The sequence below is a fragment of the Meriones unguiculatus genome, chromosome 1 (assembly GCF_030254825.1).
Source record: "Meriones unguiculatus strain TT.TT164.6M chromosome 1, Bangor_MerUng_6.1, whole genome shotgun sequence".
Taxonomy (NCBI): Eukaryota; Metazoa; Chordata; class Mammalia; order Rodentia; family Muridae; genus Meriones; species Meriones unguiculatus.
Genome location: NC_083349.1, coordinates 192,940,640 through 192,967,245, shown reverse-complemented (window position 1 = coordinate 192,967,245; position 26,606 = coordinate 192,940,640). Strand labels below are relative to the sequence as shown.

Below are 26,606 nucleotides of genomic sequence, written 5' to 3'. Positions count from 1 at the left end.
ACTCCAGTTCGCAGGGATAGTATGTCCTCTTTTGCCCTCGAAGGGCATTAGGCATGCAGGTGGTATATAGACATACATGCAGGAAAAATACCTGTACACATAGAAAATAAATAAAATAAAACAAAAGTTCAAAAAGGCTGGTGATGTAGCAAAATGGTAGAGCACTTGCTAGTTGTGTATGAGGGCTGGGCTCCCTGGTACCATGAACAGAAAGAGGATCTAGCACTTACTACACAGACTTTACATTTCCTCCAGCCCCAGCCATGGGAGTTCAGCTGCCCTCTAGGTAACAGGCAGGATCTAAGTCACAACCAAGCGGAAGTGACCTCTGCTAATATTATCAAGAACTAAACAAATGCACTGCTCGTGCTCGTAAAAGCAGCTGCAGCAGAGAGAGCCTCACTGGGGAGGCGGCAGGCAGTGAGGATGATGAGGCCTCCCGTGCGGTTTGAACAGGATGCGGCCTCTTGACTTGGGCTGACAGGGAGAATAATCTCCAAGTCTTTGGTGCCTGTGGCCCAGCTTCTCTTTCTTTACCCATCCTCATACCAGCTGCCTTGAGGTAAGAACACAGGGAACCAACCAGCTCCTCCCAGGCTGTGCTCCAGCCACTCAGGCTTCCATCTTCCCTTCCATTCTTCTGCACACTGGCACAGGTGAAGCTCCTGTCCCTAAGGCCCTGGGGTGGGGAGAGGAGAGTCTCTGCCCCTGACAGGCACGTTTGCCTCCTTTTTGAGGGTGCCCCTCTCACTGTCAACTGGCCCATGGCAGAGTGGAGCTACAGAGTAAGAGATCACTAACTACTAGCAGCTGAGAGCTCAGCACTCAGGGCTGCTGAAGACCACAGGCTTGGGGAGCCAGGTGTGGCCCTAGAGGTCAGTGTGTCACACTGGGGGCTGAGAGTCAGGTCTCTCCAACCACAACTGGCCTAGGCTGAAGGGAGACTTGAGTCGGAACCCCCCCCACACACACACACCAGGTTATCTGTGTGACAAGAGGAAGCTGCTGGAGGGCAAGCAGTTAGTTAGGGGTTGGGGTCCAAGATTTGACAGATGCAAAGCAGATGAGGAACTCCTCCCTGGACCGGGGATCCCGAGGCCTGTGGCAGGAATGACGGCCAGACACCTCAAGAAGAGTTTGGTCACTGCTTTGCTTTTTCCACGGCTGTGTCCTGCTAGAGGCTTTGTGCCACCTGCCCTATGGGGACAGGAAGAAAGGAACCAGTTCCTGTCCTCACCGTTCCCAATCCTGGGAGGAATCCCTAAGAGGCAAAAGGCCTTTCCCTCCAGGCCTGCTGCAGCCCGTGAAGAAGGTCCCTCTAGGCCTCAACTCCCACTCCCAGGAAACATCCACAGCCCTGACCCTGTAGGGTTTCCTCTCCTTACAGCTCCACCCCACCGATGGCCAGACAGACAGGTGTTGTGTGTCTCTTGGGGGTAAGGTCCAGCAGGTAGGCAACTCTTGGGCAGGAGGATTTGCCTGTGATTTGCAAAAGCTGGACTTGAAGTGAGCTCCTGCTCTTCCCCTTAACACCCTGCCCACCCCACCCTCAGAGAGCCAACCCTTCCCTCCGTGGAGCACCCCAGGGTCTCCGCTCACCTTCCCCTACCCAAGTCCTCAAGCAAGTTAGAACAGCAGCTGAGAAGCATCCAATCAGCAGGCAGAGCCTGGGGATTTCTGGGTGGGGTGAGTCCATCATAAAGAGGACAACCGGCTGCTGGGGCCTCAGGACAGCATGGAGGGGTGAGTACCAGCCTGCAAATGGCTTTGGAAGTGAGAACCAGAGACGCTCTAGCCCTGCCTGGTTGCCATTCACCGCCGCTGAGGGTAGTAACTGCCTGGGTATTTGGAGAGTGGATGAATGAGGTTTTTTTTTTTTTTTTCAGTTCCTCAGCTATTGTGGCACCCTCAGCTCAACAACAAAAGCCTTGGCCCCACCCTGCAGAGGCCAGCAGACCCCTGAGGGGACTGCGGGGGGGGGGGGGAAGCCAGACTACAAAGCTGCTCCAGGAGTGAGATGGGGGGAGAATTCACCTAACTGCCAGTGAGTGCCAGAGCTGTGGCCTAAGCCAGGCTCCAGTCTAGTCGCCCAACCCCTTCCAGAGAGGCTGCCCTCACTGTCCCTTTACAGGCAGGCTTCTGAGGCTGAGAAAGGCCACCGAGAGGGCTCAGAGGACAAAGGTGCCTGTTGCCAAGCCTCATTACTTGAATTCCATCCCTGGAACCCACATGGCGGTAGGGAGAACCAACTCTCAAAAGTCAGTCACCCAAATGCCTCCTGCCCCACTTCTAAAAGTAAATGAATAAATGTAATGATTTTTTTTTTAAGGCTCGGTGTTGGCCCAGGGGTATCACTCTGAAGCAGACCACATGACTAGCATGCAAAAGAGCCTCAGTTCCATCCCCTATATTGCAGAAACTTAAGTTGAAAGGTCACATAGACGGGCAGGGGACAGTCAGCATTCTAACTAGGAAGCCTTTAAAATAGAACTTCAAGACGTCATCCTGGGTCCTTCCTCCCTCCCAGAGATCTGATGACCAGCTGAGCTAGGCTCTTTTCAGTTTCCTTTTCTGCAAAATGGAGCTAGAGATTCACCCCTAAAAACAAAAATACTGGGCTGGGATGTGGTTCAGTCAGCACAGTTCTGGCCTAGCATGCATGAAGGTCTGGATTTGCTCCCAGACAGTATAACCAGGGCATGGTGACCCACACCTGTAATCTAGGCTCTTGGGAGTAGGGGTAGGAGGATCACAAGTTCAAGGCCATCCCCTGTAACCTTGAGTTCAAGGCCAACATGGATACATAAGATCCTGTCTCAGAAGTACACAAATAAATATCAGCCATCATCAGCGCCATCACTGATAAAGTGTCTGACAGAGAGTGACACAGAATAAATAAAATGAGAGGTCCCTCAGCCACCAGGGGTCAGACACTGTAGATAACAGGCAACCTCCACCTGTGAATGAAGAGTCATAACTGCAGATCACCCTTAGGTATTTGGGTGGGGAAACTGAGGCCCAGAGTAGAAAGACTAATTCAAAGTCAAAAGCAAGGTCCATTCAGAGAACCAGGGTCTTCTAGGCCATTTGATACTCAAGATGACCTCATCCAGAGTCAAGAGGGAGGTTTACAGGGTGACGCCTCTGGATTTAGGCAGTTTTGGAAGGTAGGAGGCATTCTGCAGGCACAGTGTGGGGAGGCTTACCTGGGGACTGAAGCCTGGGTCTGCATGAGCAGTGCACTCCTTACTTGGAGTTCCCAGGAAATTGCTCTCCCATAAAATGAAGCAGTCCCGGGGGAGGGGGCACCTTGGCCCTCTGGGTCCTGGCTCCTTCGACAGCTGTGGACATCAGCCAAGCAGACCCAGACATTGACATGACAGAAGTCACTGTGGCCACTTGCTCTCCTGGTTTCTGTTGTTTGTTTTCCTACAGACTTGGGGTACTGGTCTTGGCAGCCACCGTTGTTCCACCACTCCTACCCTTTAGTCAATCTTCTCTAATTTAGTGAGACCCTGCAGTAGAGGGTCTAAGTCACCCTGGAGCCCCTGTTCTTCCTTCAAGATCCATCTACCTCCCGGTTCTACTGCTGTGCCATGTCTTCGTCTTCATTAGGCCTAGCATGAGGCTTATTGCTGCAGGCCCCCCTGATGGAGATGACCAAGGTCGAGGCCAAGAAACAAAGCCGGAGAGGCAGCCACAGCCGAGGCAGGTGCCTGGCCAGTCAGCCCAGGCCCTCTGCTCTGCACCCTGCTTACAGCCCGGCAAATGTATGCTGTGCAGGGGCACCTGCCCTTCAGGAAGTAGGAGACTTTGCTGGAAATCTGTCTTTAATCTTGGCTTCCTGTTTTCTGCCCTGGGGGACGCCCAGAGTGGCTGAGTTTCAAGCTACTTCACACTAGCTTCTCTAAACTATCATCTCCGAGCATAAAAGCTGGGGGAGGGGTAGAGGCAGAGAGAAGAAGCAGAGGCCCTTCCCTGCCAGGGAACCATGGGAACACACTCCAATCAAACCTGCTAAAGCTCGGGACCCCGCCCCTACCCCCCACCCCACTCTGCATGCAGCTGGGCCATCTGGTCCCTTCACCCAAATGCTGCCAGAAGTCTTTATCTCCATCACCCTCCCTCTCTAGCCTCCTCTTTTCTCCACTCTCCTGGAGCTAGCCCACCTCCCAAGAAACAAGCCACAGCCCATGCTGCCTTGATATGTCCATACATTACAGACAGTTCAGACTTAACCAACACTGCAGTTGCATTCTTGAGTGTTTTCTCGTCCCTGTCTGCCCTCCACCTCCTACCCCCACTCGCTGAGTCCTCTCTCAGGAGAACCCCACCATTTCCCAGGAGCTGGGCTACACCAGAGGATCATGAGGCCTCACTGACCACAAAGTCCCCCCAGGGAGAGCTGACCTGAGACACTCCTTGTCTACTGTCCAGGCCTGTTGCTCCTGCCAGGACCCATGGCCTCCTCACCATGTGGACCATATATGCTTCTTTGCTGGGCTTTGGGTTTTGTTTTGTTTTGAGATAGGGTCTCATGGAGCCCGAACTGGCCACATACTTCCTATGTAGCCAATGATGAGCTACATAGGATAACAATGAATTTGTTATCCTTCTGCCTGAAGATCCCAGTCCTGGGATTCTAGGTATAGATCAGCATGTCCATGTCATGTTGTATGGAGATGGAACTCAGGGAATTCATGCCAAGATGGAATTCATGCCAAGCAAGCACACTACCAACTGAGCTACATCCTGAGCCTTAACTAATGATGCACCCCCCCCCTTTTACTGGACTTTTAAAAAGTGTGTGTGTGTGTGTGTGTGGTGGGGATTCAACCATGCCATAGTAATCCTATGGCAGTTAGAGGAATCTGTTCATCTGTTCTTTCCTTCTGTCATAGAATCCAGGAATCGAACTCATGTTTTCAGGCTTTGGAAGTAAGTGCTTTTAAATTTTAATTTAATTTAATTTTTTAACCTGCCTAGCCATCTCATTGAGCTTCTTAATGACTCTTCCTAATGTCAGGTCCCTGCTCAAGATCATTCAATGGCTCTGGGTTACTCACGTAATGCAATCCAAAACCAGGATGCATTGCTGGTCCCTTTTTTCAATTTCATCCTCCTCCTCACTGCTTTCTAGTCTCATCATCTTGGCCTTCTGACTGTTCCTGAGCCACTGGGCACTTTAGAATGTAGAGTCCTCAACCTTCCTACCCCTTCACCCAGATTACTCTCCCCTTCCTCCACCCTCCTGGGGCTAGCCCCACCACTCAAAGCCAAGAATCCTAGCCTGGGAGTGTAAGGCTTACAAGCTGTCCTGACATATTCATACATTGTAGGCAACTCAGGCTCAGCTTAGCCAATGTTGCTTTTTTTTTTTTTTTCTCCCTGAGAGAGGGTTTCTCTGTCAAAGCTGCATTCTAGAAAGGCCCTTCCATGAATCCAGATGCTGACTTTTTGGTTCTGACCATTGAGGTGCTCAGCTGTAGCTGATCAGGCTGGTTTTCTCTTTTCTGTTTTGGACAAGAACCCTCTTGACTCATCTCCAGCATAGCACTCACAGCTAGCAGGTGTTCCACATTTTTTTTTTTTTTTTTTGAGAGGGAATGAGTTCGTGAATGATGAACTCAAGTGTTATCTGGTCCTTGCACTATCCAGCTCAGGTTTTTTGTTTTGTTTTGTTTTGTTTCCAGAGCTGAGGACCGAACCCAGGGCCTTGCGCTTGCTAGGCAAGCGCTCCACCACTGAGCTAAATCACCAACCCCCCAGCTCAGGTTTTAATCCCCAGTGCCCGACTCAGAAAGGTTAATTTTTCTTTCCCTTACTTTGCTAAGAGGTGGAGCCAGGATTCAAATACAGGTTTATTTGGTTTCAAAGGTCATCCTCTGGGCCCCAGCACACTGGGGGGAAGGGGGGGAGACAGTGTTTATGGGTAAAGGAAGGTGTGTCGGTTGTGAAACTGGAGCAAGGATTTAGATAGTCACTCAGGTACTTCCCCTCAAACCCCCACAGCCTCCCCACCACCTAGCCCTCTTACAGTTGAGGAGATGTCAGTCTCTCCCTTCTTGAAGCTTTGCAGGCTGCTAAAGCCCTTTCCTTCAGGCTGAGCAGCACACACACACTGCCCCCCCCCAAACTGGGGCCATATTATCACTCCATCTTGACCTCAAAGGAAAGAAAGCGAAGCCTGATACACACAAACTCACACACACACACCATCACTTTAGGCCTGTTATCTTGCTGAATCTTCACTCCCTCAACAAAGAGGCATGCTCTCAGCCTGATCGTACAGAAGAGGAAACAGCTCAGAGACCTTAGGTAACTAGTTCAAAGCCACACACTCTTAAGATTTAACCCTGAGATTTGACCCCCAAATTCCTGTGGGGGTTGTTTGTTTGTTTGTTTGTTTTCTTTTGTTTTCCACTATGTCACTTACTGGATGTCTCCACCAATGGTATCCCTAGAAAAGTGGTTCCTTGTAAGCAAAATGATCCTGGGCATGCTGGATAGGAGGGTCAAAAGCTTTGGTCTGGGGTGGGGGGTGGGCTTCAGCATGCCCACCTCCTGCTCCTACCATTTGAAGTTACTCGCAATCTCACAGAACCCTTTTCCTGTCCCCTTTTGCCCCTCAGTTCTTACTTTATATTCCATTCCAGGTCTGTGCCAGCAGCCTCCCCTCTCCCATCCGAGGACCCCACTCCAGCCACACACCCCCGCCCCGTTCCTAAACTGTTTGCCTCCTTCAGCACCTCCAACAGGAGCGTCTGGTTTCTCTCTAGCGGCCGTGCGTCCAGCCTGTGCCTGAGCACTGCTTGCTCTCTTAGCTACGAGCAAATTGCCTAGGGAGGATCCTGAGTCCTCATTAACAATGGTGTATAATAACAGCCCGCGTTTAACTGAGGACTCACCACGTGCCGCCGCACACCAAGCACTTTAAACCTATTAACTCATTTCCTCTCCGCAAAACCTTACCAAGTTGGTGCTATTACTTTTGCTCGGTTTACCAAACCACGATGCAACAGGACAGAAAGAGGTTGGGTCACTTGTCCCAACAGCCACTGACAATTTCTTATGGCTTCCAAGCCGAAAATAAAGTCCAAGAGAGTTCCGAGAGGCTTTTGGGATCTTTTGCCCTGGCAGCCTGCCGGAACCCATCTTGTGCTGCTCGCCCTACCCACAGGGCGAGCGGCAGCCTCCCTGTCTTTGCACGTGCTGTTTCCCCAGTTCTGTGAAGTCACCCCCTGCACCTTCTTTCCTATTTCCTGGGGGCCTTCTACATCGCCTTTCACTTTTATCAATTTGTTCTTTGAAAGAATCTATTTGCCCCAACCCCGACTGAGAACTTGACAGAAATAGTTTTTAAGAAGTGGACTCCTGCCGGGTGGTGGTGGCAGCGGCACACGCCTTTAATCCCAGCACTGGGGAATAGTATGTCTGAGTTCGAGCCCAGCCTGGTCTACGGAGCGAGTTCCAGGACAGCCAGGACCACACAGAGAAGTCCTGTCTTGAAACAAAACAAAACAGAACAACAAAAAAGTGGCCTGCAGAGTCAGCCCCCAGGAAATGTTTGTTAGTAAATAATGCAAGCTTACTGCCACAGAGGAGTCTAGGCCTAGCCGCCACCCTAGCACGGGAGCTTCGCCTAGAGAAGGCTGGGAGCTTGGCTCTAGCGTGCTGGTGGCTCTCTGGAAGGACCTTCGGGAGCCTTCGCGAAGGCCAGCGAGTGGGGGCAGGGCGTGGGCGCGGACACACCCCCCGCATTCCCTCCACGGTCCAGCAGAGGGCGCCGACCCACGCCCCGCTGCGCGCCGGGCAGGCCCCCTCGCGCAGGCGCGCCGCAGCGGGCGGAGGATCCGGGCCGCGCTTCCTCTCGCCAGGCCTGCGAGCTTCCTCCCATCGGAGCCCGGGCGAACTGAGGTTGGCCGCCGCCGCCGAGCCTGCTTCCTCCCTTGTCCTCCCGCGCCACGCCGAGCCCTGCCCCGGGGACCCCACCGGGGCCGGGGCCGGGGCCGGGGCCGAGCGGGGCCAACCCCGGCCGCACCGCCGTCGGGGCCGTCCCCGAGCCAGCCGTCCCTCCCGCCCCGCCAGCCTCCGGCCGCCCAGCCTCCGGGGTGTGGGGCGCAGGCACCCCCCGCGGGCCGCGATCGAACGCCCGGGGCGGCCCCCGGCGGCCGGCGCGACGTCCCCAAACCGAACCTCGGTGGCCGCGTTCGGAAGCGGAACTCTGCCGGGGCCGCGCCGGCTACATTGTTTCCTCCCCCCGGACTCCCTCCCGCCCCTTCCCCCGCCTTTCTTCCCTCCCCAACCCGGGCTGCGCGGCCGTCCCCCTGCCTGTCTGGCCGTCCTTCCTCCCTCTCTTTTCGCATCCATACACCTCTTTGTACCGCACCCCCTGGGGACCCCTGCGCCCCTCCCCTCCTCCTTGGCCGCATGGACTGTCCTGCAGGCCGCTGATGCCGCCCGCGGTGAGGTGGCCTGGACCGCAGTGCCCCGAGAGAGGTGAGTGCTGGGCAGTCCGGGAGGAGGTGGGTGTCCCGGTGTCCCCTGGAAGGAAGGAGGTCGGTCGTCCCGCCTCTGTAGCCAACGCTGCCTCGTCCACACCCTTCCCCCCCCCTCAACGGGTTCGAATTCTCCCGGGAATCACTGTCAGAACACTACTGGGAGGGAGCCACGAGGGAGGTACTACCCTGCGCCACTGGAGACTTGCTTTAGGTCGGATGAGTCCTACCCCCCTAGACCCCGTGTGGAGCGCAGTGGGAAGTAGCAGGACCCCGGAGAAAGGGAATCGGTGTGGGCTGGGAAAATGGGCCGGACTCCCGGGAGTTTGTCCTTTCCTGTTCAGGGCTTCCCTGAAGGTACCCTATCTTGCTTGGCTCTGAACTCTTCTTAAGTCCTGCATTGAGGTCCTACTGGCTCCAGGCAGCCCAGGGCCGTGCCACCTCCCTTTAGCCCTGACAGAAGCCCGGGTCCTTGAACTGAGCCTGTCACCTTTGGCCTGCCAAAGGACCAGGCTTAAAGCAAGGGACCTCTGACCCTTGGGTGGAGGATGGGCAGAGCTTCCAGTGTGCGTGGAAGCGACACTGGGCATTGCTCCTATGCCCCTACCTCCTAGCATCCTCATCAGCTCATTTTCCCTGGCTTCTCAGGACCCAGACCAGTTATTTGGAAGGGGTGTGTCCAGTCACTGGATCTTTGGAGCTTAAGTAGGACCTTTTTTTGATCATTTTGTACACCAGGAAACCGAGGCCCAAGGGGCAGGTCATATTCCAGGCCTCTGGTGGAGGGAGGCTAACTGTCTTTCATTCTCAGTTCTGTAGCCATCGGTAACTGTAGGTGAAGGGGAGCCAGGGCCACCCTGGCACCCACGAGGGACACAGTCAGTCCCCAGCCTGACCTCCAGAAGGGACCTTGTGGGGTGAGCACGTGTTCCTCTGCAGAGGGCTAGAGGCGAGGGAAAGGGCTTCCGGCCCCAGTGCTGCCTACTTAGTTGCTGAGACATCATAGGTAGTGCTTGTGAGACTTCCTTGGTGCCTGGGACTGGGTCCTGTTGGTGTGGGGCGTCCGTGTGGTGTGCAGAAGCCTGCTCCTGGCCTGCTTCAAACAGTGTGGTGGTTAGTCCTGATCCCAGCCGGGCTCACTCAGAACCCAGATGGGGTCAGTATAGGCAAAGTGGGAGACAGCCTTGGCATGAAGGCATGGTTGGGGCAGGAGTGTGGACACTTGGGACTTGTTTCTGTTTCCCTGTACCCTGGATGTCATGGTGATGGCCACAACAGGATCAGGCCAGAGGCAGGAGGAATAAGGTTGTCAGTGCTGCAGGATCTTCAGATCCCTTCAGGATGCTGAGCTATGCCTAGACCCCCTTGAAGCCACAGGCAGTTTCATCTTGCTTCCAGCCCTTGCCCTTATTTAAGGGTTTTTTCTCCTGTTGCCCTGAGATTCCCCCGGTGGGGGTGCTCCCCGCCTGTGAGGCTGTACTCACATAGCCTCATGCCCAACCCGAACTTCCTGTCCAGCCTCAGGGGCTGTGGCTGGGCCTGACATGGCTGGGTGCTTCTTACGAACTTAGTTGCAAGGGTGTGGCCAGAGTCCAGAAGCCTTTTAGAAAGCATCTTAGGTTAAGCTAGCACGTGTTCGAGGCTGCGAGTTTCATTTGGTGAACTAATTCTCCCCTATCAGAGCGGCTATTCCTTCTGTGTTGGGATGGAAACAAGGAAAGACCAGGAAAGCAGATGCCCTCCGCACTACAGGGGCACCGCTGTTCAGTGGCCAGCCCACATGCAGTGACCCGCAGCAAGTGTCGGTGGGGGGACAGCTTCCTTCACGCCAGTCCAGGTGGGGATGGAAGCCAGGGGCCCACAGTGTTACTCAGCCTCCCCAGTAATCCTCCTGTGTTTCCTTGGAGTGCTAGGACCACTCAGGTCCCTTTGCGGGGTCCATCTTTGGAAAAATTTCAAAACCTTGACCTATAACCCCCAAAAAACAGAGATGTTGAATCTGGGAAAGGTCTGAGAGAGATCCTCTCATGTCTGAGAGAGTGTCCCAGGTGGGAATAGATGCTCCATCGCCGAAAAGTCCTGAGTACCTGGGCCAGAGCTGAAGGGCAGGTAAGACCTACGAAGGTCGGCCTGAACTCACATGAAGACCATATATGCTTAATTTTGTTATTTAGAAAGTAATGAGGCCTGTATGTGGTGACACGCACCTGTAATCCCAGCACTAGTCTTTAAAAAAGAAGAAAGAAAGAACACAAGCCCCAGAAATTTTAGAAAACAAAACAAAATTACCTGCTAATTGCCAGGCAGGGACTATCAGCTGGTTAGAGCCCTGTTTTCCTGACTTTCTTCCTTTGTTGCTCTTGCCATTTGAATGTGTGCGCCACAACTCTTTTTCCATTTACTACTGTGTCCCTGGGCACTTCTTGAGCTACCTGTCATGGTAACTGCCTCTAAAAAGCTTCAGGGTATTTCCAGGAGCTCTGCCGCACCGTCACCCAAACCCTCTCCCTGAATGTGCCGCGCTTCCATCTGTCACTGCTGTGGGCTGTTACTACACACCCCACAAGCAGCTCGTGTGTGGGGAGGAGGCAGTTCAGCAGCCAGCCATGTGGGTTCCAGGCCTGAGCATAGCTAACAGAGACAGGGATCCTTATACCTCGGAGGACACTGAACTAATCCTCCAGGAAGCTAGAAGGAGTCCGGGCCGGTGGCTGTGTGGCTGCTACAGAGTGGGAGAAAGGTCCCTGAGCCATGGGCCCCAGAATGGGTGACCTCTCACCCATTTTTGTTAAGGTGCCCCAGCGCCCCTGAAAGCCTCTAACTCTGCATTCTAGGCTGCTGTGTCTGTGCTGTGCCCCACTCCCTTCCCATCACCATGTGACAGAGCTGCCTCAGAGCACAGGGCTGGGCCTTGGGAAGATAGGCTGCTAGTTGCTGTCCAGAGCCTGACCCCACCCATTCCCTTCACGGCCTTGGAGTTGAGAATCGCCACCCAGCACAGACACAGTGGTTCTTGCTAATGGCTGTAAACTTGAGATCCTTCTGCGTCAGTCTCCAGAGCACTGAGATTACAAGTGTGCACACAGCAGCATACCCAGCCTGAAGAGTCACCCCGTTGCCTCCCAGTTGCTGCATGGCTGACCTAGGCTGCATGTTCCAGTGGAAAATAGAGGGTTCCTTAGGCGGAGCCAGACTTAGTCAGGCCAGCCTCAGTTTTCTCCAGTGGCCAGGGAAAGGAAAGCTTAGGTTCTGGAGCCTTACATCCGAGAGTTGGGAACTAGGCGTATGTGCTGTTGCCCTCCTTTGCAGATCTAACCTGAAGGTTTCCACACTATGGGCAGTGGGAAGAAAGTGTTCTCTGCTTGGCATACCCTGGATGACTAGGGAGGTCCAGAGCTACCCTAGGTGCGGAGGACTGACATGACCCTTTCAGTGCAGAAGCCCCTCAGGCTGGTAGCTTGGGACCCTGATTGCCAGTCCTTGACACACACATCCATAATCTCTCTCTCACTCTCTGGTACTGGTGCCATGAAAGTGGTCATTACTACTGCCCTCCTGTCCCCTAGCTTCAGTGGGATGAGGTCACAGGGTTGGGTCTTGCCCAAGATGCTGGCCTTTGAGTGTTTCTCAGTTTTCCCCGCCCTTGGTTAGGGACAGGATGGGTGGAGGAGTAAGCTGCTCCCTAAACCCAGCAGGGAGCACTGCCTCCCTCCTCCCTTCTGGGTCCCTTCATCCAAGGGCTTGAAATAGAATTCGCTAAGTAATGATTAAAGTCAAATTCAGGCCTAAAAATAAAGAGCTGGAGAAGGAAGAGCTTGTGTGCTCCCTGCCTGACTGAGGAAAGATGTGAACAGGGAGAGACTGCCTTTGGGTGGCTGAGCCCTAATCCCCAGAGTCAGGAGTGCTCCAGGAATTGGGGAATGCTCTCTTATTGGGCATGGTGCAATATGCAGCACCCATTGGTTGTAGACTGTGTGAATGGGGGTGCAGAATGAGAGAGAGAATCCCATTTTTTCCCATGAGGAAACTGAGGCTCGTTTAGTGAATTGACTTGCTCAGGACCAGCAGGGAGCTTTCCTGAGTGTAGGCCCCAGGGCTGAAGGCCCCACACAGCTCCGCCCACCCTGTTTTGCCTGCTTTCTCTTCCTGGTTCTGTGCGAAGGGCAGCTTCTTCCAGCACACCCTCCAACCGCAGCTTCCCTCCGCCTCTCTTCCGTGGTCTGCACTGAGCAGAAGAGAGCTGCTGGTGCTCCCCGGCTGCCCTGGGCTCTGCACGGTTGGACGGCTTGAAGGCTTGTGGGCGGGTGAGACCTGGGTGTCATCCGACCCGTACATCCTGGCGGCTGCTGCTCAGCCCAGCCCAGCCCGGCACCTGGTCCTCACCCAGCCTCCGGGCGTTGCACCCTCTAATGTGCACACTACAGGAAAAAGGACAAGAGGATGAGCTCCATTACTGACGAGAGAGGCGGCTGAGCTCAGGGGAAGGCTGGCAGGACAAGCCTATGGTTCCCCCTCCTGCAGGGCTGCTACTGGGTTCTTCACGGGCTGGAACAGCTTAGAGGACTTCCCGGAGGGAGAGTAGGGCCTGTGAAAGCACTTGAGGAGGAGACAGAGAGCCAGAGGCTCCTGTTCAGTAGGTCTGTCCTCTGAGGGCTGCTGCCTTCTCTGGGTTGCTGTGAGGCTCTCGTGATCTGTCTGTGCAAAGGCAGGATATGCAGATGGCCAGGAGAGAGCACAGGTGTACCTGTGCAAGCAAGAGGGACACAATATGAGTGGTTGTCCCTGGTGTTCCTGTTCTGTCCTTTGAGGATGTCATATGATCCTGCCAAGGAAAAGTTGGGGAGGAGGTCTGCTGAGCCAGGTTCCAGCATAACTAAGCTTGAGTCCCTGTTCTCACTCTTGGAAGCTGCTGGTGCCCTAGGTGGTGACCGTTGGCAAGCTAGTCTCCTCCCCTGACTAGTGGGGTCCACCAGGACCTGTGGTGCCGAGGGGAGGAGTAAATGGCTGGTGCAGAGCCTTGAACCATGTTGGAGCAGCAGGCCATCGGCCACATGATTTCATGTGTGGGGTGTTGGTGGCCCCTTCCCCTGAGTCTTTGTCCTCGGTGCTGTCTGCGTAGTTCAGCCTTCTGAGCTGTGTCCACTGCCATGCTTGTTCTGGAGGTTCCTTGGTTGCTTTGTCTGTCTGAGGCGGGTGTGTGTGTGTGTGTGTGTGTGTAGGGTCGTCTCACTTTGTAGACCATGCTGGCTTCAGATTCAGAGCTTCAGCTGCCTCTGCTTCAAGTGCTGGAGGCCACAAATCTGCTACCCTGTTCTAGACTGTTCTCTTATCCCCTTGCTCCAGTCTCTTCTCTTGTAACATTGCTAGGAGACTTGGAGGGTGTGTGTGTGTGTGTGTGTGTGTGTGTGTGTGTAACAAAGCCACTGCATGACTTTAAAGGGTTGTTGGAGGTTAGTTGGGAGGTTCTCTGTATGTAAGTCCAGGCAAAAGAAGATGCAAAGACCTGAAGCCTACTCTGAGGGGTGGGGGGCAGAGGCTTGGGGTAGAACCCTGGGGAGACCTGGAGGCCCAGAGGCCCAGTATATGTAAGTAATTAGGCTCCTGAGTGGTAATTAGAAACCTTTCTGGGCCAGGAGTGGCAGCCTCAAGCCACAGTGTACCCTGGGGAGGAGGCTCCCTGTTAGCCTCCTCTTTAACTCCCCCCTACTGCTCCTAAACTGCCAGACAGGATTTCCGGTCTCGCTGAGCCCCAGTGAGTTGCTATAATTTGGTTCTTTAACATTTTTCAGTCATTAAACTCAGCCTTCCTCTTAGGTCAAGGGTGCTAAGGGCTGAGGGAGCCTGAGGCTGGAGGTGGGGCAGCATGCCCCAGAGCCCAAGCCAGGCATCTTTCTTGCCCAGAGCTCTGCATACCCCAGAGGTCTGTGCTTTCAGACCTCTTGGGACTTGTGTGCAGTGGGGGTGCTGAGGGATGTCTGAACTGCCGGGTTAGCAGGAACCCTCCAACCCTTACACCCAGTGTGTGGCTGGGTGACTGTGCTGTCAGCCCGAGAGCCCTCCCTCTGCAGAACCAGGGGTCGGGCTGACTGTAGCTGCCAAACCAGCTCTGCTGCTGGCTGGCTGCCCACCTCAGGTGTCCTGCCCTCTCAGGGGCCGTGCCCAAGGCTGCACTTCACCTTTGCCCCTGTCTGCCCTGGACCTGTAGGAAACTTCCTTTGGCAGCCTTGATTGAATCCCTTAGTGATTCAATGTAGTCTTACCCGTGGCCTGGTCTAGACACCTCAGTCATTCCATCTCCCTCACCTCCTTCCTGCAAGCTGCTGGGTAAGTAGTTGAAAGGCGCTGGGAGTAGAACCAAAGCAGATGGGAGAACATGATGTGCTTGACCACTGAATTATCCCTGCAAACCTTGGCCTGTTGAGGCAGTGGCACACCTGCTCTAGTGAGCATTCTGGACCGAGGAAGACAGGAGCTTAGAGTGTATTTTGTTGGGATCCCCAGTACCTCCACATAGGCTTGGCACAGAGGACAGGCCGAATCAAGTTCTTAGACCTCTACGACTAGAGCCTTGTGGGCCTTTCTCTCGTCCTGCCTAACCTGACTGCCAGGCAAGGCACGAGGTACAAAAGAAGGCTCCTGAAACACCAGCGGCACAGAGTAAGAAGGCAGAGGACCTTCCTGCCTTTGCCTCTGTGTGTCTGTATGTCTGTGTGTGTCCCCAGACAGTGCAGCTGGGTCCTGTAGCAGGACCAGAGTCTCTGTGGGCCAGAGCACCAGTCCCCCCAGGTCTCTGGTACACTTCCCTTTTCAGTGGGTATTTTTAGCTGCGTGTAAACAGTTTCTGAAAGCTCCCACGCCCCATTAAGCAGTGGAGTTTTGGTGAGGGGGCAGGGCTAGAGTCTTCTGACCTATCCTAGCCCTCTGCCCGTGCTTGGTTCTGGGGGTCTGCAGCTGCCTCGAGGGCAAGGAGAGGGCAGCCTGTGCATGTCTGGGCTCCTGTTCCCCACCCCGTACCGCCTCCTGGACAGCCTGGGCTCCTAAGAAAGGCCTGCCTGAGGCTGCAGCCACTGACCTCAGCGCTTGGGCACAATGCCCAGCCTGTTCCCGGGACCCCAGCACAAGGGCTGCTGGGAGCAGGGTTTAGGACAGGAAGTCAGAAGTGTTGGCCCTGCCACAATCCCAAGCCCCTGTCCTGCAGCCTTGTGGGGGTGGTTGACAGCTGCTGACCCTCTGGGGTTAAATATAGTCCTATTGGTTGCAGGACCCAGTGTGCTGTGGCCAGCCAGGCTTTCCCCTTTCTTTCGTTCATTCATTCAGTACTCATTACTAAGCAGCAGCTTTAAGCCCAACCCATGCTGGGGGTGCAGATGTGGCAGGTCCCAGCTCACCTCTCCCACCTGTGCAACCAGAGGCCACTGCTAGGGAGGTCCTTTGGAGCATTGTGATACAGGAGTCCCTGGAGGCGGGGCCAGCCAGTACAGCTAGAGAACCTGATGGAACTGGCTTCCAAAAGTGGTGGGTTTTCCAAATTTATTGTTAGGGGGGAAGAAATACAGATGTTTGTAGCTTTAAAAGAAAACCATGAGCTGGGGATATAGCTCACATGGTAATGTTTGACTGGTCTTCTGAAGCCCCAGGTTTAATCTCCAGTACTGCATGAACTGGGTATGATGTCAGACATGAGGTTCAGAAATTTGAAGCCATCTTTGGCTACATAGTGAAAATAGAGGTTAGCCTGGACTGTATGAGTCTATATATATAAAGAGAGTCTCTCTCTCTCTCTCTATATATATATATATATATATGCTTGTACATATATATGTATGTATACTATAGACTATAGAGTGTGTGTGTGTGTATATATTTATAGCAAAATAGAAAATATATAGTAAAAATGTTTCCCTTTAATTTGATACTATCCCAGAGGAAACTTCTGTTACTTATCTTTTTTTTTTTTTAGGTGTATTTGATTTTGCGTATGTGAGTGTTTTGCTTGCATGCATGTCTGTGTAGCGTGTGCATGCCTTGTGCCTGTGTCCAGAAGAGGTGTTGGATTCCCTGGAACTGGAGTTAACCACGTTTCTGAGCTGTCCTCTGTAACTGCTAAGCCATCTCTCCCCTTCTGTGCGGCTCTCAGAAACTACCTGGGCATCTGTAAGCTTAGGAGTGTGTGTTCGTTTTCTGTGAACTTGAGCGCCAGGGAGGAGTTGGCGCTGGTAAAGATGCCTGCCACCAAGCCTGACCACCTCGGGCTGATCGCCAGGGCCCACACAGTGGAAGGAGAACCAGCTTCCACAAGCCACTCTCTGATTTCCACGTGTGCATGGTGTGCATGAGTCCACGTGCATATTAAATAAGTAAATAAAATGTAATAAATTAAAACCACACAGTTTATACCTGGGCGTGCTGGGGCGTGCCTATAATCCTGTCCTGAGGCAAGAGGATCTCAGAAATTGAAGTCATTCTGGACTGCATAGCAGGACCCTATCTCAGAAATCCTATCAGGAGGCAGAGGCAGGAGGTCTCCAATAAGTTGAAGATCAGCCTGGTCTACATACTAAGTTCTAGGATAGCCAGGATGACATAGAGACACTCTCAAAAAACAAAAGCAGCCCCCCCCCCAAAAAAAAGTTAAAAAACAGCAATAGCAGCCACAAAACAAACCCCACTCTCAACATGTACTACACTGTAGGTCATCGAAAGGTGCATTCGCTCTTTTTTTTTTTTGGTGTTGAGTGTTTCCAAATCACTGAAAAGTAGAAATAATGATGTAGAAGACATTCATAGATCCTTTCTCTGCATTTACCTGTTCTTAACATTTTGCCTCATTTTACATTGACTTTTTTGGTTTTAATTGTGTGTTTGTGTGTATGTGCCCACATGTATGTGCATGTACATCACACAGTGTGTGTCAGGGGTCAGAGGACAGCTTTGTAGAGTTGGTTCTCTCCTTCCAGGAATGGACCTCAAGTTGTCAGGCTTGACAGCGAGCGCCTTTCCCTGCTGAGCCGTTTGGCCGGTGCTGCTTTGTTTCCTGTTGCATTGCTGGGGGATCGGAACCCAGCTTCATGTTTGTCACAGCTTGCTGTCCTGGCCTCCGTCACGTGTAGGTGGGTGCATACAGGGGCTAACCTCTGTTATCCATAGGTAGGTGCACACGGGTTTGCAGCTCGCAGGCATTTATCCCTTACCCTGGAGAGTTTGCTCTTTCATTTTTGTGTGCATGTAGGATATGTATAAGTATGTGTGTGCATTCATGTGTGAGTACACTTGTGGGCACTTGCGTGTGAAAGCCAGAGGTCAACAGCAGGTGTCATTCCTCAAGATTGTTCTGGAGATAGGGTCCCTTGCTGCGGGCAAGCCAACAAGTTCTAGAATCCCTGTTTCTACCTTCCGCTCTGGGATGGCGGGCACATGCCACCGGCACTCATGTTTATGTGAGTGCTTGCCACCAAACTTGGATCCTCACAGCAAACACTTTACACACCTTGCTCTCTCTTCTGTCCTCCTTTGTTTATTTGTTTGGTTGATTTTGGTTTAGTTTTTTGAGACAAGCTGGCCTCGAACTCAGAGCTCAACCTGCCACTGCCTCCTGAGTGCTGGGATTAAAGGTTATTTTTTTAATTAATTAATTTATTTTAAGACAAGCTCTCACTGTGTAGCCCAGCCTGGCTTCAAACGTGTCATCTCTTCCCCCGCCTCTTGCCACCACAAAGAGGGGCGTCCTATTGTACTTTCCCTTTGTACTCTGTGTACCACAGTAGCCGTCCCCTAGGCTGAAACCCCAGGCTGCGTAGAAACTTCCTGGATGAAGGGAGAGGGCAATAAGTAGGCAGGTGCATGGAAATAGATGTGAGGAAAGGAGACAGACATGGTGCTTGGAAGCCAGCAAACGCAGTGAGCTCCGGTGACTTCGGAAAGATCACACAGCAAGTTGGTAAGCGGGCCAGGGCCAGGACAGCCCAAGACAGTGGTCCTGTACTGCCTTCCTAGAGCACCTTGGCCGGAAGTTCAAGGTCCCACAAAGGACCTTCTTTGTGCCTTCTCCCCAGTGAGTTGGAAGGTGGCTTGCAGTAAGTGGCCTCTTGAAGCTACTCTGGCAATCGGCCTCAGACCAGAAGGCAAGCCCAGCCAGAACACTGCAGCTGCTCAGCCATCCTGGCCTGGTGACCTCACCATGATTGACAGGTTGGAGGATGTCTGGTGAGATACGCAGAGATCCAGGTGCTAAGGGGACAGGGGGGTGGAAGGCAACCCCAGGTGTCACAGCAGCCTAGGATTTGCTGGTTTCTCACCTAGCTGTTGTATGCGTGAAAAAGCAGGGTCCTAAAAGGCACTGCTGTGGAGTTAAGGGTGACTCTCCCAGATCTGGTGGCCCAGCAGCCTGCCCCCTAGGCAGCATCCCCTGACCACTGCTGTCTTGTCCCATCATCCTCTTAATGCATGCTTGCCCCTCATGGGTGCTCTTTGCCCTGTCTACCCCCAGACTAGGAAGTCCCAGATACACAGCAGTTCCTGAGGGTATAATGTGAAATGCAGAAGGCAGGAGCCACCAGGAGGCCAGGCAGTGCTGGCCAAGGAGCTCAGGAGTCTGACTGAAGCAGGACGTGAAATCTCACTGGAGCTCTGACCTCAGGCAAGGTCTCACAGTACTCTGGGCTTCACTTGGGGGCCTCATCTGTAAAATGGGGCTAGTAATAATAGCCCGTCTGTCTCTTAGAGTCATTAGGATTGGGTGCGTTGTAAAGTGCCAAGGATAAGGCCTGACACTGAGTAAGTACTCAGAAAACAGGGCCTGTGATTATTTTTATTATTGTCATCAAGGCAGCAGGGAGGTGGCGCGGCAGCTGCAGGCCAGGAAGGAGTGTTTGCAAACTGACAGCTGGAAGGGTGACTAACTGTGCCCAGCCTCCGCTCCCTCCTGTGGTGGCAGCAGTGAGTTTTGAATTTGGGGAGGGAGGAGGAGGTGTGGAGAGCTGTGTGCTAATAAGTTCTCTATAGAAGGACCCTAAGTTTGGGGCTCAGCCAACCTCAGTGAGACCCTAGCTTAGGCTGTGTGATCTTGGGTAACCTCTTGGACCTTGGTTTCCACTTCCATAAAACAGGGTAGGAAGGCTCACAACTCTTCCACAGAACGCAGTCCACAGGGCCCAGAAGGTGGTTTGCGTTCATGCTGGCTCAACCATGGAAATGGGGTGTGAGGGGATGGTTCCTATCACTCTCTCCCTGGGCCTCAGGGCCCAGTCTGGACAACAGGCCTGATGGCCTTGCTTGCCTCTGGGTGCAAGGACTGTTTGTTCTGGAGGAGACAGGAAGCATAGCAGACACTTCCAACTCTGGGTTCTCATCCATTCCTCCCACAGCCTCCTTGCAGGGGTTCACTGTGCTGCCTTTTAGCTGAGGGGATTTTAGGCGCAAAGGGTTCGTTCATTCTCTCCAAGTTGGCATGTTGATAAAGCCAGGTTCAAAGCCCCAGTCTGATTAGAGCTGAGAGTCCAGCTTGGGAGTGCTGGTCAGTCTCTCCTGCACCCTCCCCCCTTGCTTCTGGTGGACTCTAGGAGCACTGCTCCCTGAAGAAGGTCCCCAGGCTTAATACTCTCAGGGTCCAACCATAGCTCTTCACAGTGCCGTGGGAAACTTCTTGCCACCCTGCAAGGTTCATGTCAGGGCCTCTGGAATACTTCTCACACAGCAGACAGACAAGGGTGCTCGGGAGAGGCTCAGCATGTCAAGGGTCATAGAGCCCCAGAGGGGCAATTGGCTCTGTCTGCCTTACCAGCTTCCACCCAGCCCAGTTCTTTTTTTATGTGTGTGTAGTGTGTATAGTGTGCATTGGTGTTTTGTGTGCGTGTGTCTGTGTGAGGGTGTCAGATCCCCTAGAACTGGAGTTACAGACAGTTTGTGCTGCCATGTGGGTCCTGGGAATTGAACCCGGGTCCTCTGGAAGAACAGCCAGTGCTCTTAACCGTCTCCAGCCCTCCAGACCAGTTCTTGAGGCTGTCCTACCTTCTACTCCAGCGCCTTGGCTCAGCTCGACTAATGTATCAAGCATCACTATATTACTTTTTCTGACCCATCCTCTTTTAGAACAAGGTCTTAAGCATATAGCTCAGGCTGGCCTCCAACTAGCCATCTCTTGGCCTCACCCTTTACCCCTCTGCCTTTCTGACAAATATCTTTTTATATCAAATTTTATTTGCTTGACTGCTCATGAATTTAAAACACACAGATATACACTTTGTGCTAGGCTTTGAACCCAGAGCCATAAATAAGCATTCTAGGCAGGTACTGTCCATCCTCCACGGGACCAGCTCCCGTGCTTCCTGCATATGTGTGAACATGCAGGCATGCATGCACACGAACCTATATCAGCACTTACACTGAAGTTCTCTTCCAGCGGTGATGTACATAAGCCGTAAATGCAACGGCTAGACCTCACCTGTCCCATCTCGGTAGGTCTGTCATTGAACCGTGTGACCAACGAAGGGCCTCGGCTCTGTTTTCTCGCCAGAAAGGGAACAGTTGCCCCAGCCCCTCTGCATCTTCCTGAGGTTGTCTGAGGCCTGAGGCTGTATTTGGACTGGTGGTGCTGACAGGCTTGCTGCTCCAGGGGAGTGTTCTGGGTGTTGCCTTTACTGAAGTGCGGAGGCTCTCAGGGTACAGCCAGCGAGTCGCTACAGAACAGGCCCTCTGCTGCAAGGGTCTCAGTCCCTGGAGCACCCGGAGTCCCCGCACACCATACCAAGCTCTTCCACCCTCACAAGCCTGGGTCGGATTGACTAGATTCTGAACTGCTTTCCTGAGCCTGGCTCCTCGGGTGAGGGTCCGAGGCCGGTGAGCGGCTGAAGAGGATCACGCCACTGCTGTGTGGCGCACCCTTTTGTACTTCTCCCTGCTCTGTCCACCTCATTTTCCACACCCAGGCAGTTGCTGGTCTGAAACTTACTACAAAGCCCAGCACGGGAGAGCACCTGTCTGTCTCCTGGCAGACACGGGCTGTTTTCTCTTGGGTATATACAGACAGGGAAGCATAGACATTTGTCTCTGCAGAGGCCTCTTGGGCAAGCTTTTGTAGAACCTGTGAACTTGTCCAGAGTACAAGTGACTTTGCCAACCATACAGCACCTGCCCAATTTCAGAGTTTCCCTGGACTCCCTTACCTGTCAACCCCCTAGGTCTCATTGGTCCTCTTGGTCTCTCTATGGGACCTGTAAGGCCCCCCAGAGACATAGGTTTGATGGCAGCCTCCCGTGGGACTCTTAAGTCTGTTTGCTTGTACCTGAGGCTGGACACAGTAGCCCTGGGTCCATGTCCCAAATCCCAGAAGCCTTGGCACTGTGGCTTGTACTCCTTTGAAGAAGATGGCGATCACACTGAGTGGGCGGGGGTCATCATCTCTTCTCACCCTTCCTCAGCTTGACTCTTCTCCCACAGCTCTAATGGTACCAAGTAACGGATCGGCCTTCCTGTAGCACGGGGACGCCAGATCTAAGAAGATGTCAGCAATACAGGTACCATGGGGTGGTGGGGACAGATAAAGCAGTCAGTCCCAGATCCCACCATCTCCAGGCGGGACAAAGGAGCAGCCTGTCCCCGTGCCCAACCCTCCACCCCTGTTGAGAGTTTGAATGAAGTTAACATTAAGTCCAGTGTGCTCTACTGGGCACAGGACCCCAGACAGGGCTCTGACAGATCCGAGCTGGAAGGACTCAGAAGTCTCTGGAGGAGGGTGTACCTACCCCCGGTTCATGGAAGTCAGCTAAGATGCTTTGGTCCCAAGGGCATTCGGGCAGACGGATAGAGAAGGGCCCTAGCTGCACCCACACACCTGTCCCTTCCCCTGTAGGCCGCCTGGCCATCCGGTACAGAATGTATTGCCAAGTACAACTTCCACGGCACTGCTGAGCAAGACCTTCCCTTCTGCAAAGGAGACGTGCTCACCATTGTGGCCGTCACCAAGGTACTTGGGGACCTTTACGCCTGTCCCATTCTCTCACCTGTGGGGCTCCTTCTGGCTTTGGCTCCCCTGCAGAGGGAGGCAGACCTGAGGGTGTGTCTGCGTTGTCCTTTCTCCAGGACCCCAACTGGTACAAAGCTAAGAACAAAGTGGGCCGTGAGGGCATCATCCCAGCCAACTATGTCCAGAAGCGTGAGGGCGTGAAGGCAGGCACCAAGCTCAGCCTCATGCCGTGAGTACCAGGAGGAGGGAGGGCTAAAGGCTCCTGGCTTGGAGAAAAGAGGGGAGATGATTGTGGTCCTCCTGGAAAAGCATCAGAGGAAAACAGCCCCAAGCAAGGAGCTGTGTAGGGGAAGGCATTGTGGGAATGGGACCAGAGTTGGGCATAACGGACCCGGCAGAAGGAAAAAGGGGCAAGGAGAAGATGATGGCCTCAAATGCTTGGCTGGCAGGAGGCACCCAGGTCTGTGCCGTGGTGACCCCCAGCCTTGCCACCCTCCAGCTGGTTCCATGGCAAGATCACGAGGGAGCAGGCAGAGCGGCTTCTCTACCCACCGGAGACAGGCCTGTTCCTGGTGCGGGAGAGCACCAATTACCCCGGGGACTACACGCTGTGTGTGAGCTGTGAAGGCAAGGTGGAGCACTACCGCATCATGTACCACGCAAGCAAGCTGAGCATCGATGAGGAGGTGTACTTCGAGAACCTCATGCAGCTGGTGGAGGTGAGTCGGGTGCGTGCCCGGGTAACCCGCCCTTCCCCGTCTCACACTCCTGAGCTTGCCTGGCTGAGCCGCCTGGACATTTGACAGCTTTTTTGGGTCTTTGGTTCCTTCCACCTCAGTGGAACACCCACCTGCTATGTGCCGAGGCTTAGCTCTGTCCCCAGAGTGCCCCAGCGAGGCCCCACAGATAGGGTGGCACCCCGTTTTATAGATAAGGACACAAAGGTTCAGAGCAGTGAAGGTCCCCTTATCTAGGCACCGGAGGTGCCACCACTGGACTTTTGAGTCTGTCTGATCCAGAACTCACTTCCTCTGGCTCTCAGAACCCCTCTTGTCTGGATGTGTGCCTTCGCCATCAGAGTCCTTGAAGCCCAGAGGTCCTGGCCGCTTCTAACACCAGCTTTGCCAGCTCTTGCCAGGCTATACCTGGTATCAGATACCTGTAGGTTCCCTCCGAGCTCACTCCCATCTCCAGCTTGGCCCTGAGTACACCTGGCTAGCAGCTGGTGTAGGGAGCAGGCCAGGCTTTGCTTTCTACCTTGAAGATGCAGGTGAGGCCCAAAGAAGTAGTGAGAATTGTGAGTCCGGTAGCCGAGTGTGGGTGGGATGACGTAGGAATAGACAGGCATCCCCACCCTTTTTGAAATGAGGAACCCTCTCCACACAAAGCTGCTCAAGGCTGTGTGGGCTGGCCTCTGCTGCCCTCTTGTGGTCAGACATGAACAGTGTGTGAGTCATTGAAAAGGGGGTGTCCCAGTGGAGGTGCTTCTAAGGGCTTGCCCTCTCTCCGCAGCACTACACCACAGATGCCGATGGGCTCTGCACTCGCCTCATCAAACCAAAGGTCATGGAGGGCACAGTGGCGGCCCAGGACGAATTCTACCGCAGTGAGTGCACACGACACCTAGACCTCCCGCTCGCCCACTTTGCCCACCCAGACCCTCTGCCCTGCCCTAGAGGCTTGGAAACCTCAGACACCCCTACACCTAAAGCAGTCTAGGCTGTGCCTGTCATCTCAAGTGGCTCCAGTCTGCCTTTCACCTCACTGACACACTGCCTCCCTGCCCCAGGTGGCTGGGCGCTGAACATGAAGGAACTGAAGCTGCTACAGACGATCGGGAAGGGGGAGTTTGGAGGTGAGTTAAGGGAACCCGGGGAGAGCTGAGACGCTCAGGGAGTCCAGGAAACAGCCCCTGCTTGTCCCCCCAGATGTGATGCTGGGGGATTACCGAGGCAACAAAGTTGCAGTCAAGTGCATTAAGAATGACGCCACTGCCCAGGCCTTCCTGGCTGAAGCTTCTGTCATGACGTGAGTTGGGACAGGAATAAGGGCAGGTTGCCTGGGTGGAGCCGGGGAGGTGGGCCGAACCCTTTATCACCTTGTCCTGCCACAGGCAACTTCGGCACAGCAACCTGGTCCAGCTGCTGGGTGTGATTGTGGAGGAGAAGGGTGGACTGTATATCGTCACAGAGTACATGGCCAAGGTGGGTGCTCCTCAGCACGCCTTGCCCCTCCCGTGGCCCCTCCACTCTGCCCGAGCCGAGCTTTGAAGTTGCCAGCCCTGGCCAGTCATTTATTGACTGACTTTAAACAAGTTATGCCACCTTTCCAAATCCCGGTTTCCTCATCCGTAAGCCCCCCTCAGAGATTGTGGGGGTTATGAGATTATGAATCTGTTAAGCCCAGTATCCCAAGTGTTTCGGTCCTTCCCTGTTCACCTCCCACCCCTTCCTTTCTGTCCTGCTCTCAGGGGAGTTTGGTGGACTATCTTCGATCACGTGGTCGTTCGGTGCTAGGTGGAGACTGTCTCCTCAAATTCTCACTGTGAGTGATGCAGCGTGGGGTGGGGGTAAGAACCTGAAGGAGACCCTGCGCTGCTGTGGGAGCCCCAGTCTGAGGGCCATGTGGCTGTCCCGCCCTCAGAGACGTCTGCGAGGCCATGGAGTACCTGGAGGGCAACAATTTCGTGCACCGGGACTTGGCTGCCCGGAACGTGCTGGTGTCTGAGGACAACGTGGCCAAAGTCAGTGACTTTGGCCTCACCAAGGAAGCGTCCAGCACTCAGGACACAGGCAAACTGCCGGTCAAGTGGACAGCTCCTGAAGCCTTGAGAGAGAAGGTGAGCATGGGTCCTGGAGTCTCTCTCACATGCACGCACTTGTGCGTGCGCGCGCACACACACACCAACGCCAACCTTACTAGGATCTGATGCTGATTCTCTTACACACATGGCAGAAATTTTCCACCAAGTCCGATGTGTGGAGTTTCGGAATCCTTCTCTGGGAAATCTATTCCTTTGGGCGAGTGCCTTACCCAAGAATTGTGAGTCTGGGTCTGGGAGCCATGTACGGCTGGGGCTGAGGGCATGGGCACGGTGGCAAGAGCAGCATCCCTGGGAGCTGCCTCCCTAGCTGGAGCCTGGTACATTGGGTCTGTCCTGAGTAACCTCCAGGCCATTCCCGGACCTGGGCCTGAGGCGGGGCTGAAGGCACCCCTAGGGAGGGATTTCTGGGTTGGGCTCCCTTCTGTGGTAAGGCACTGAAGTCACATGTCACCTGCTCTCAGCCCCTGAAGGACGTCGTCCCTCGGGTGGAAAAGGGCTATAAGATGGATGCCCCGGATGGCTGCCCGCCCGCAGTCTACGAGGTCATGAAGAACTGCTGGCACCTGGATGCTGCCACACGGCCCACCTTCCTGCAGCTCCGCGAGCAGCTGGAGCACATCAAAACCCACGAGCTGCACCTGTGACCTCTGCCTCCGCCTAGGCCACAGGCCTGCAGGGTCAGGGCCTAGAAGATCTGGGAGCTGGTGCCCTGCGGCTCACTGGCCTGAACTTGAACTGAGCCCCAGCGGGCTGGTCGGCCTCTTGCCTCTGACCTGCCTGTCCCTTCTGGCCCCCCAGGGACCCCACCTAGTCCTGGCATCTTCTCTCATGGACCCACATGTAGGGCTTGGGGCTCCCACTGAAGGGGCTAAGAAGGGAGGAGGCCCAGCAGCAGGAGGCAGCGCCCCTGTGGTCGGCCTTCTCTTGGCCTCACATCATTCGCCTTCTTAGAGTTTTATTCCTTTCCTTTTTTGAGATTTTTTTTCGTGTGTTTATTTTTTATTATTTTTCAACATAAGGAGAAAGAAAGTACCCAGCAAATGGGCATTTTACAAGAAGTACGAATCTTATTTTTCCTGTCCTGCCCCTGGGGGTGGGAGGGACCAGCCTCTCTCTAGGGACCCATCACCCCAGCCTGTTCCCCATCCCGTGTTCCATGTCCAGTGTTGCCTCGGTCGCCTATGTTTGCGCTTGACCATGTTGCACTGTTTGCATGTGCCCGAGGCAGGCGTCTGTCAGGGGCTTGGATTTCATGTGCTGTGGCCGCTCACTTTACCGCCTTGTGAGATGGAATCCTAATAAACCACTCCATGAGGACACCGCC

General features: G+C 54.0%; 2 protein-coding genes across 8 annotated transcripts in view; both read left to right on the top strand.

The window, feature by feature from the left end:
* LOC132654657 (doublesex- and mab-3-related transcription factor B1-like) overlaps positions 1–8,503 on the top strand; it is a 21,709-nt gene extending 13,206 nt beyond the window's left edge. Inside the window, exon 3 of the mRNA XM_060385354.1 lies at positions 7,693–8,503. Coding sequence (XP_060241337.1) covers positions 7,693–8,503 — 811 coding nt within the window. The remainder of the gene's footprint in view (positions 1–7,692) is intronic.
* Csk (C-terminal Src kinase) lies at positions 7,835–26,606 on the top strand. 7 transcript variants are annotated; one of them, XM_021653510.2, is made up of 14 exons: positions 7,835–8,499; positions 17,456–17,608; positions 21,933–22,009; positions 22,345–22,458; positions 22,575–22,687; positions 22,958–23,177; positions 23,971–24,064; positions 24,248–24,313; positions 24,387–24,486; positions 24,572–24,662; positions 24,929–25,002; positions 25,102–25,297; positions 25,414–25,500; positions 25,744–26,606. In XM_021653510.2, the coding sequence occupies exons 3-14, from the start codon at positions 21,995–21,997 to the stop codon at positions 25,924–25,926; spliced, it is 1,353 nt and encodes a 450-aa protein (XP_021509185.1). In that variant the 5' UTR covers positions 7,835–8,499; positions 17,456–17,608; positions 21,933–21,994; the 3' UTR covers positions 25,927–26,606. The 7 variants fall into 7 exon arrangements, with proteins under 7 accessions (XP_021509185.1, XP_021509184.1, XP_060230664.1 ...); XM_060374676.1 differs by lacking the exons at positions 7,835–8,499; positions 17,456–17,608 and adding exons at positions 18,551–18,701; positions 18,985–19,134; XM_060374677.1 differs by lacking the exons at positions 7,835–8,499; positions 17,456–17,608 and adding exons at positions 18,551–18,701; positions 18,985–19,139.

Coding starts and splice junctions, on each gene's coding strand:
- Csk (XM_021653509.2), top strand. Junction 25,298..25,413: donor CTGAAGCCTTGAGAGAGAAG/GTGAGCATGGGT, acceptor CACACATGGCAG/AAATTTTCCACCAAGTCCGA. Junction 25,501..25,743: donor GAGTGCCTTACCCAAGAATT/GTGAGTCTGGGT, acceptor ACCTGCTCTCAG/CCCCTGAAGGACGTCGTCCC.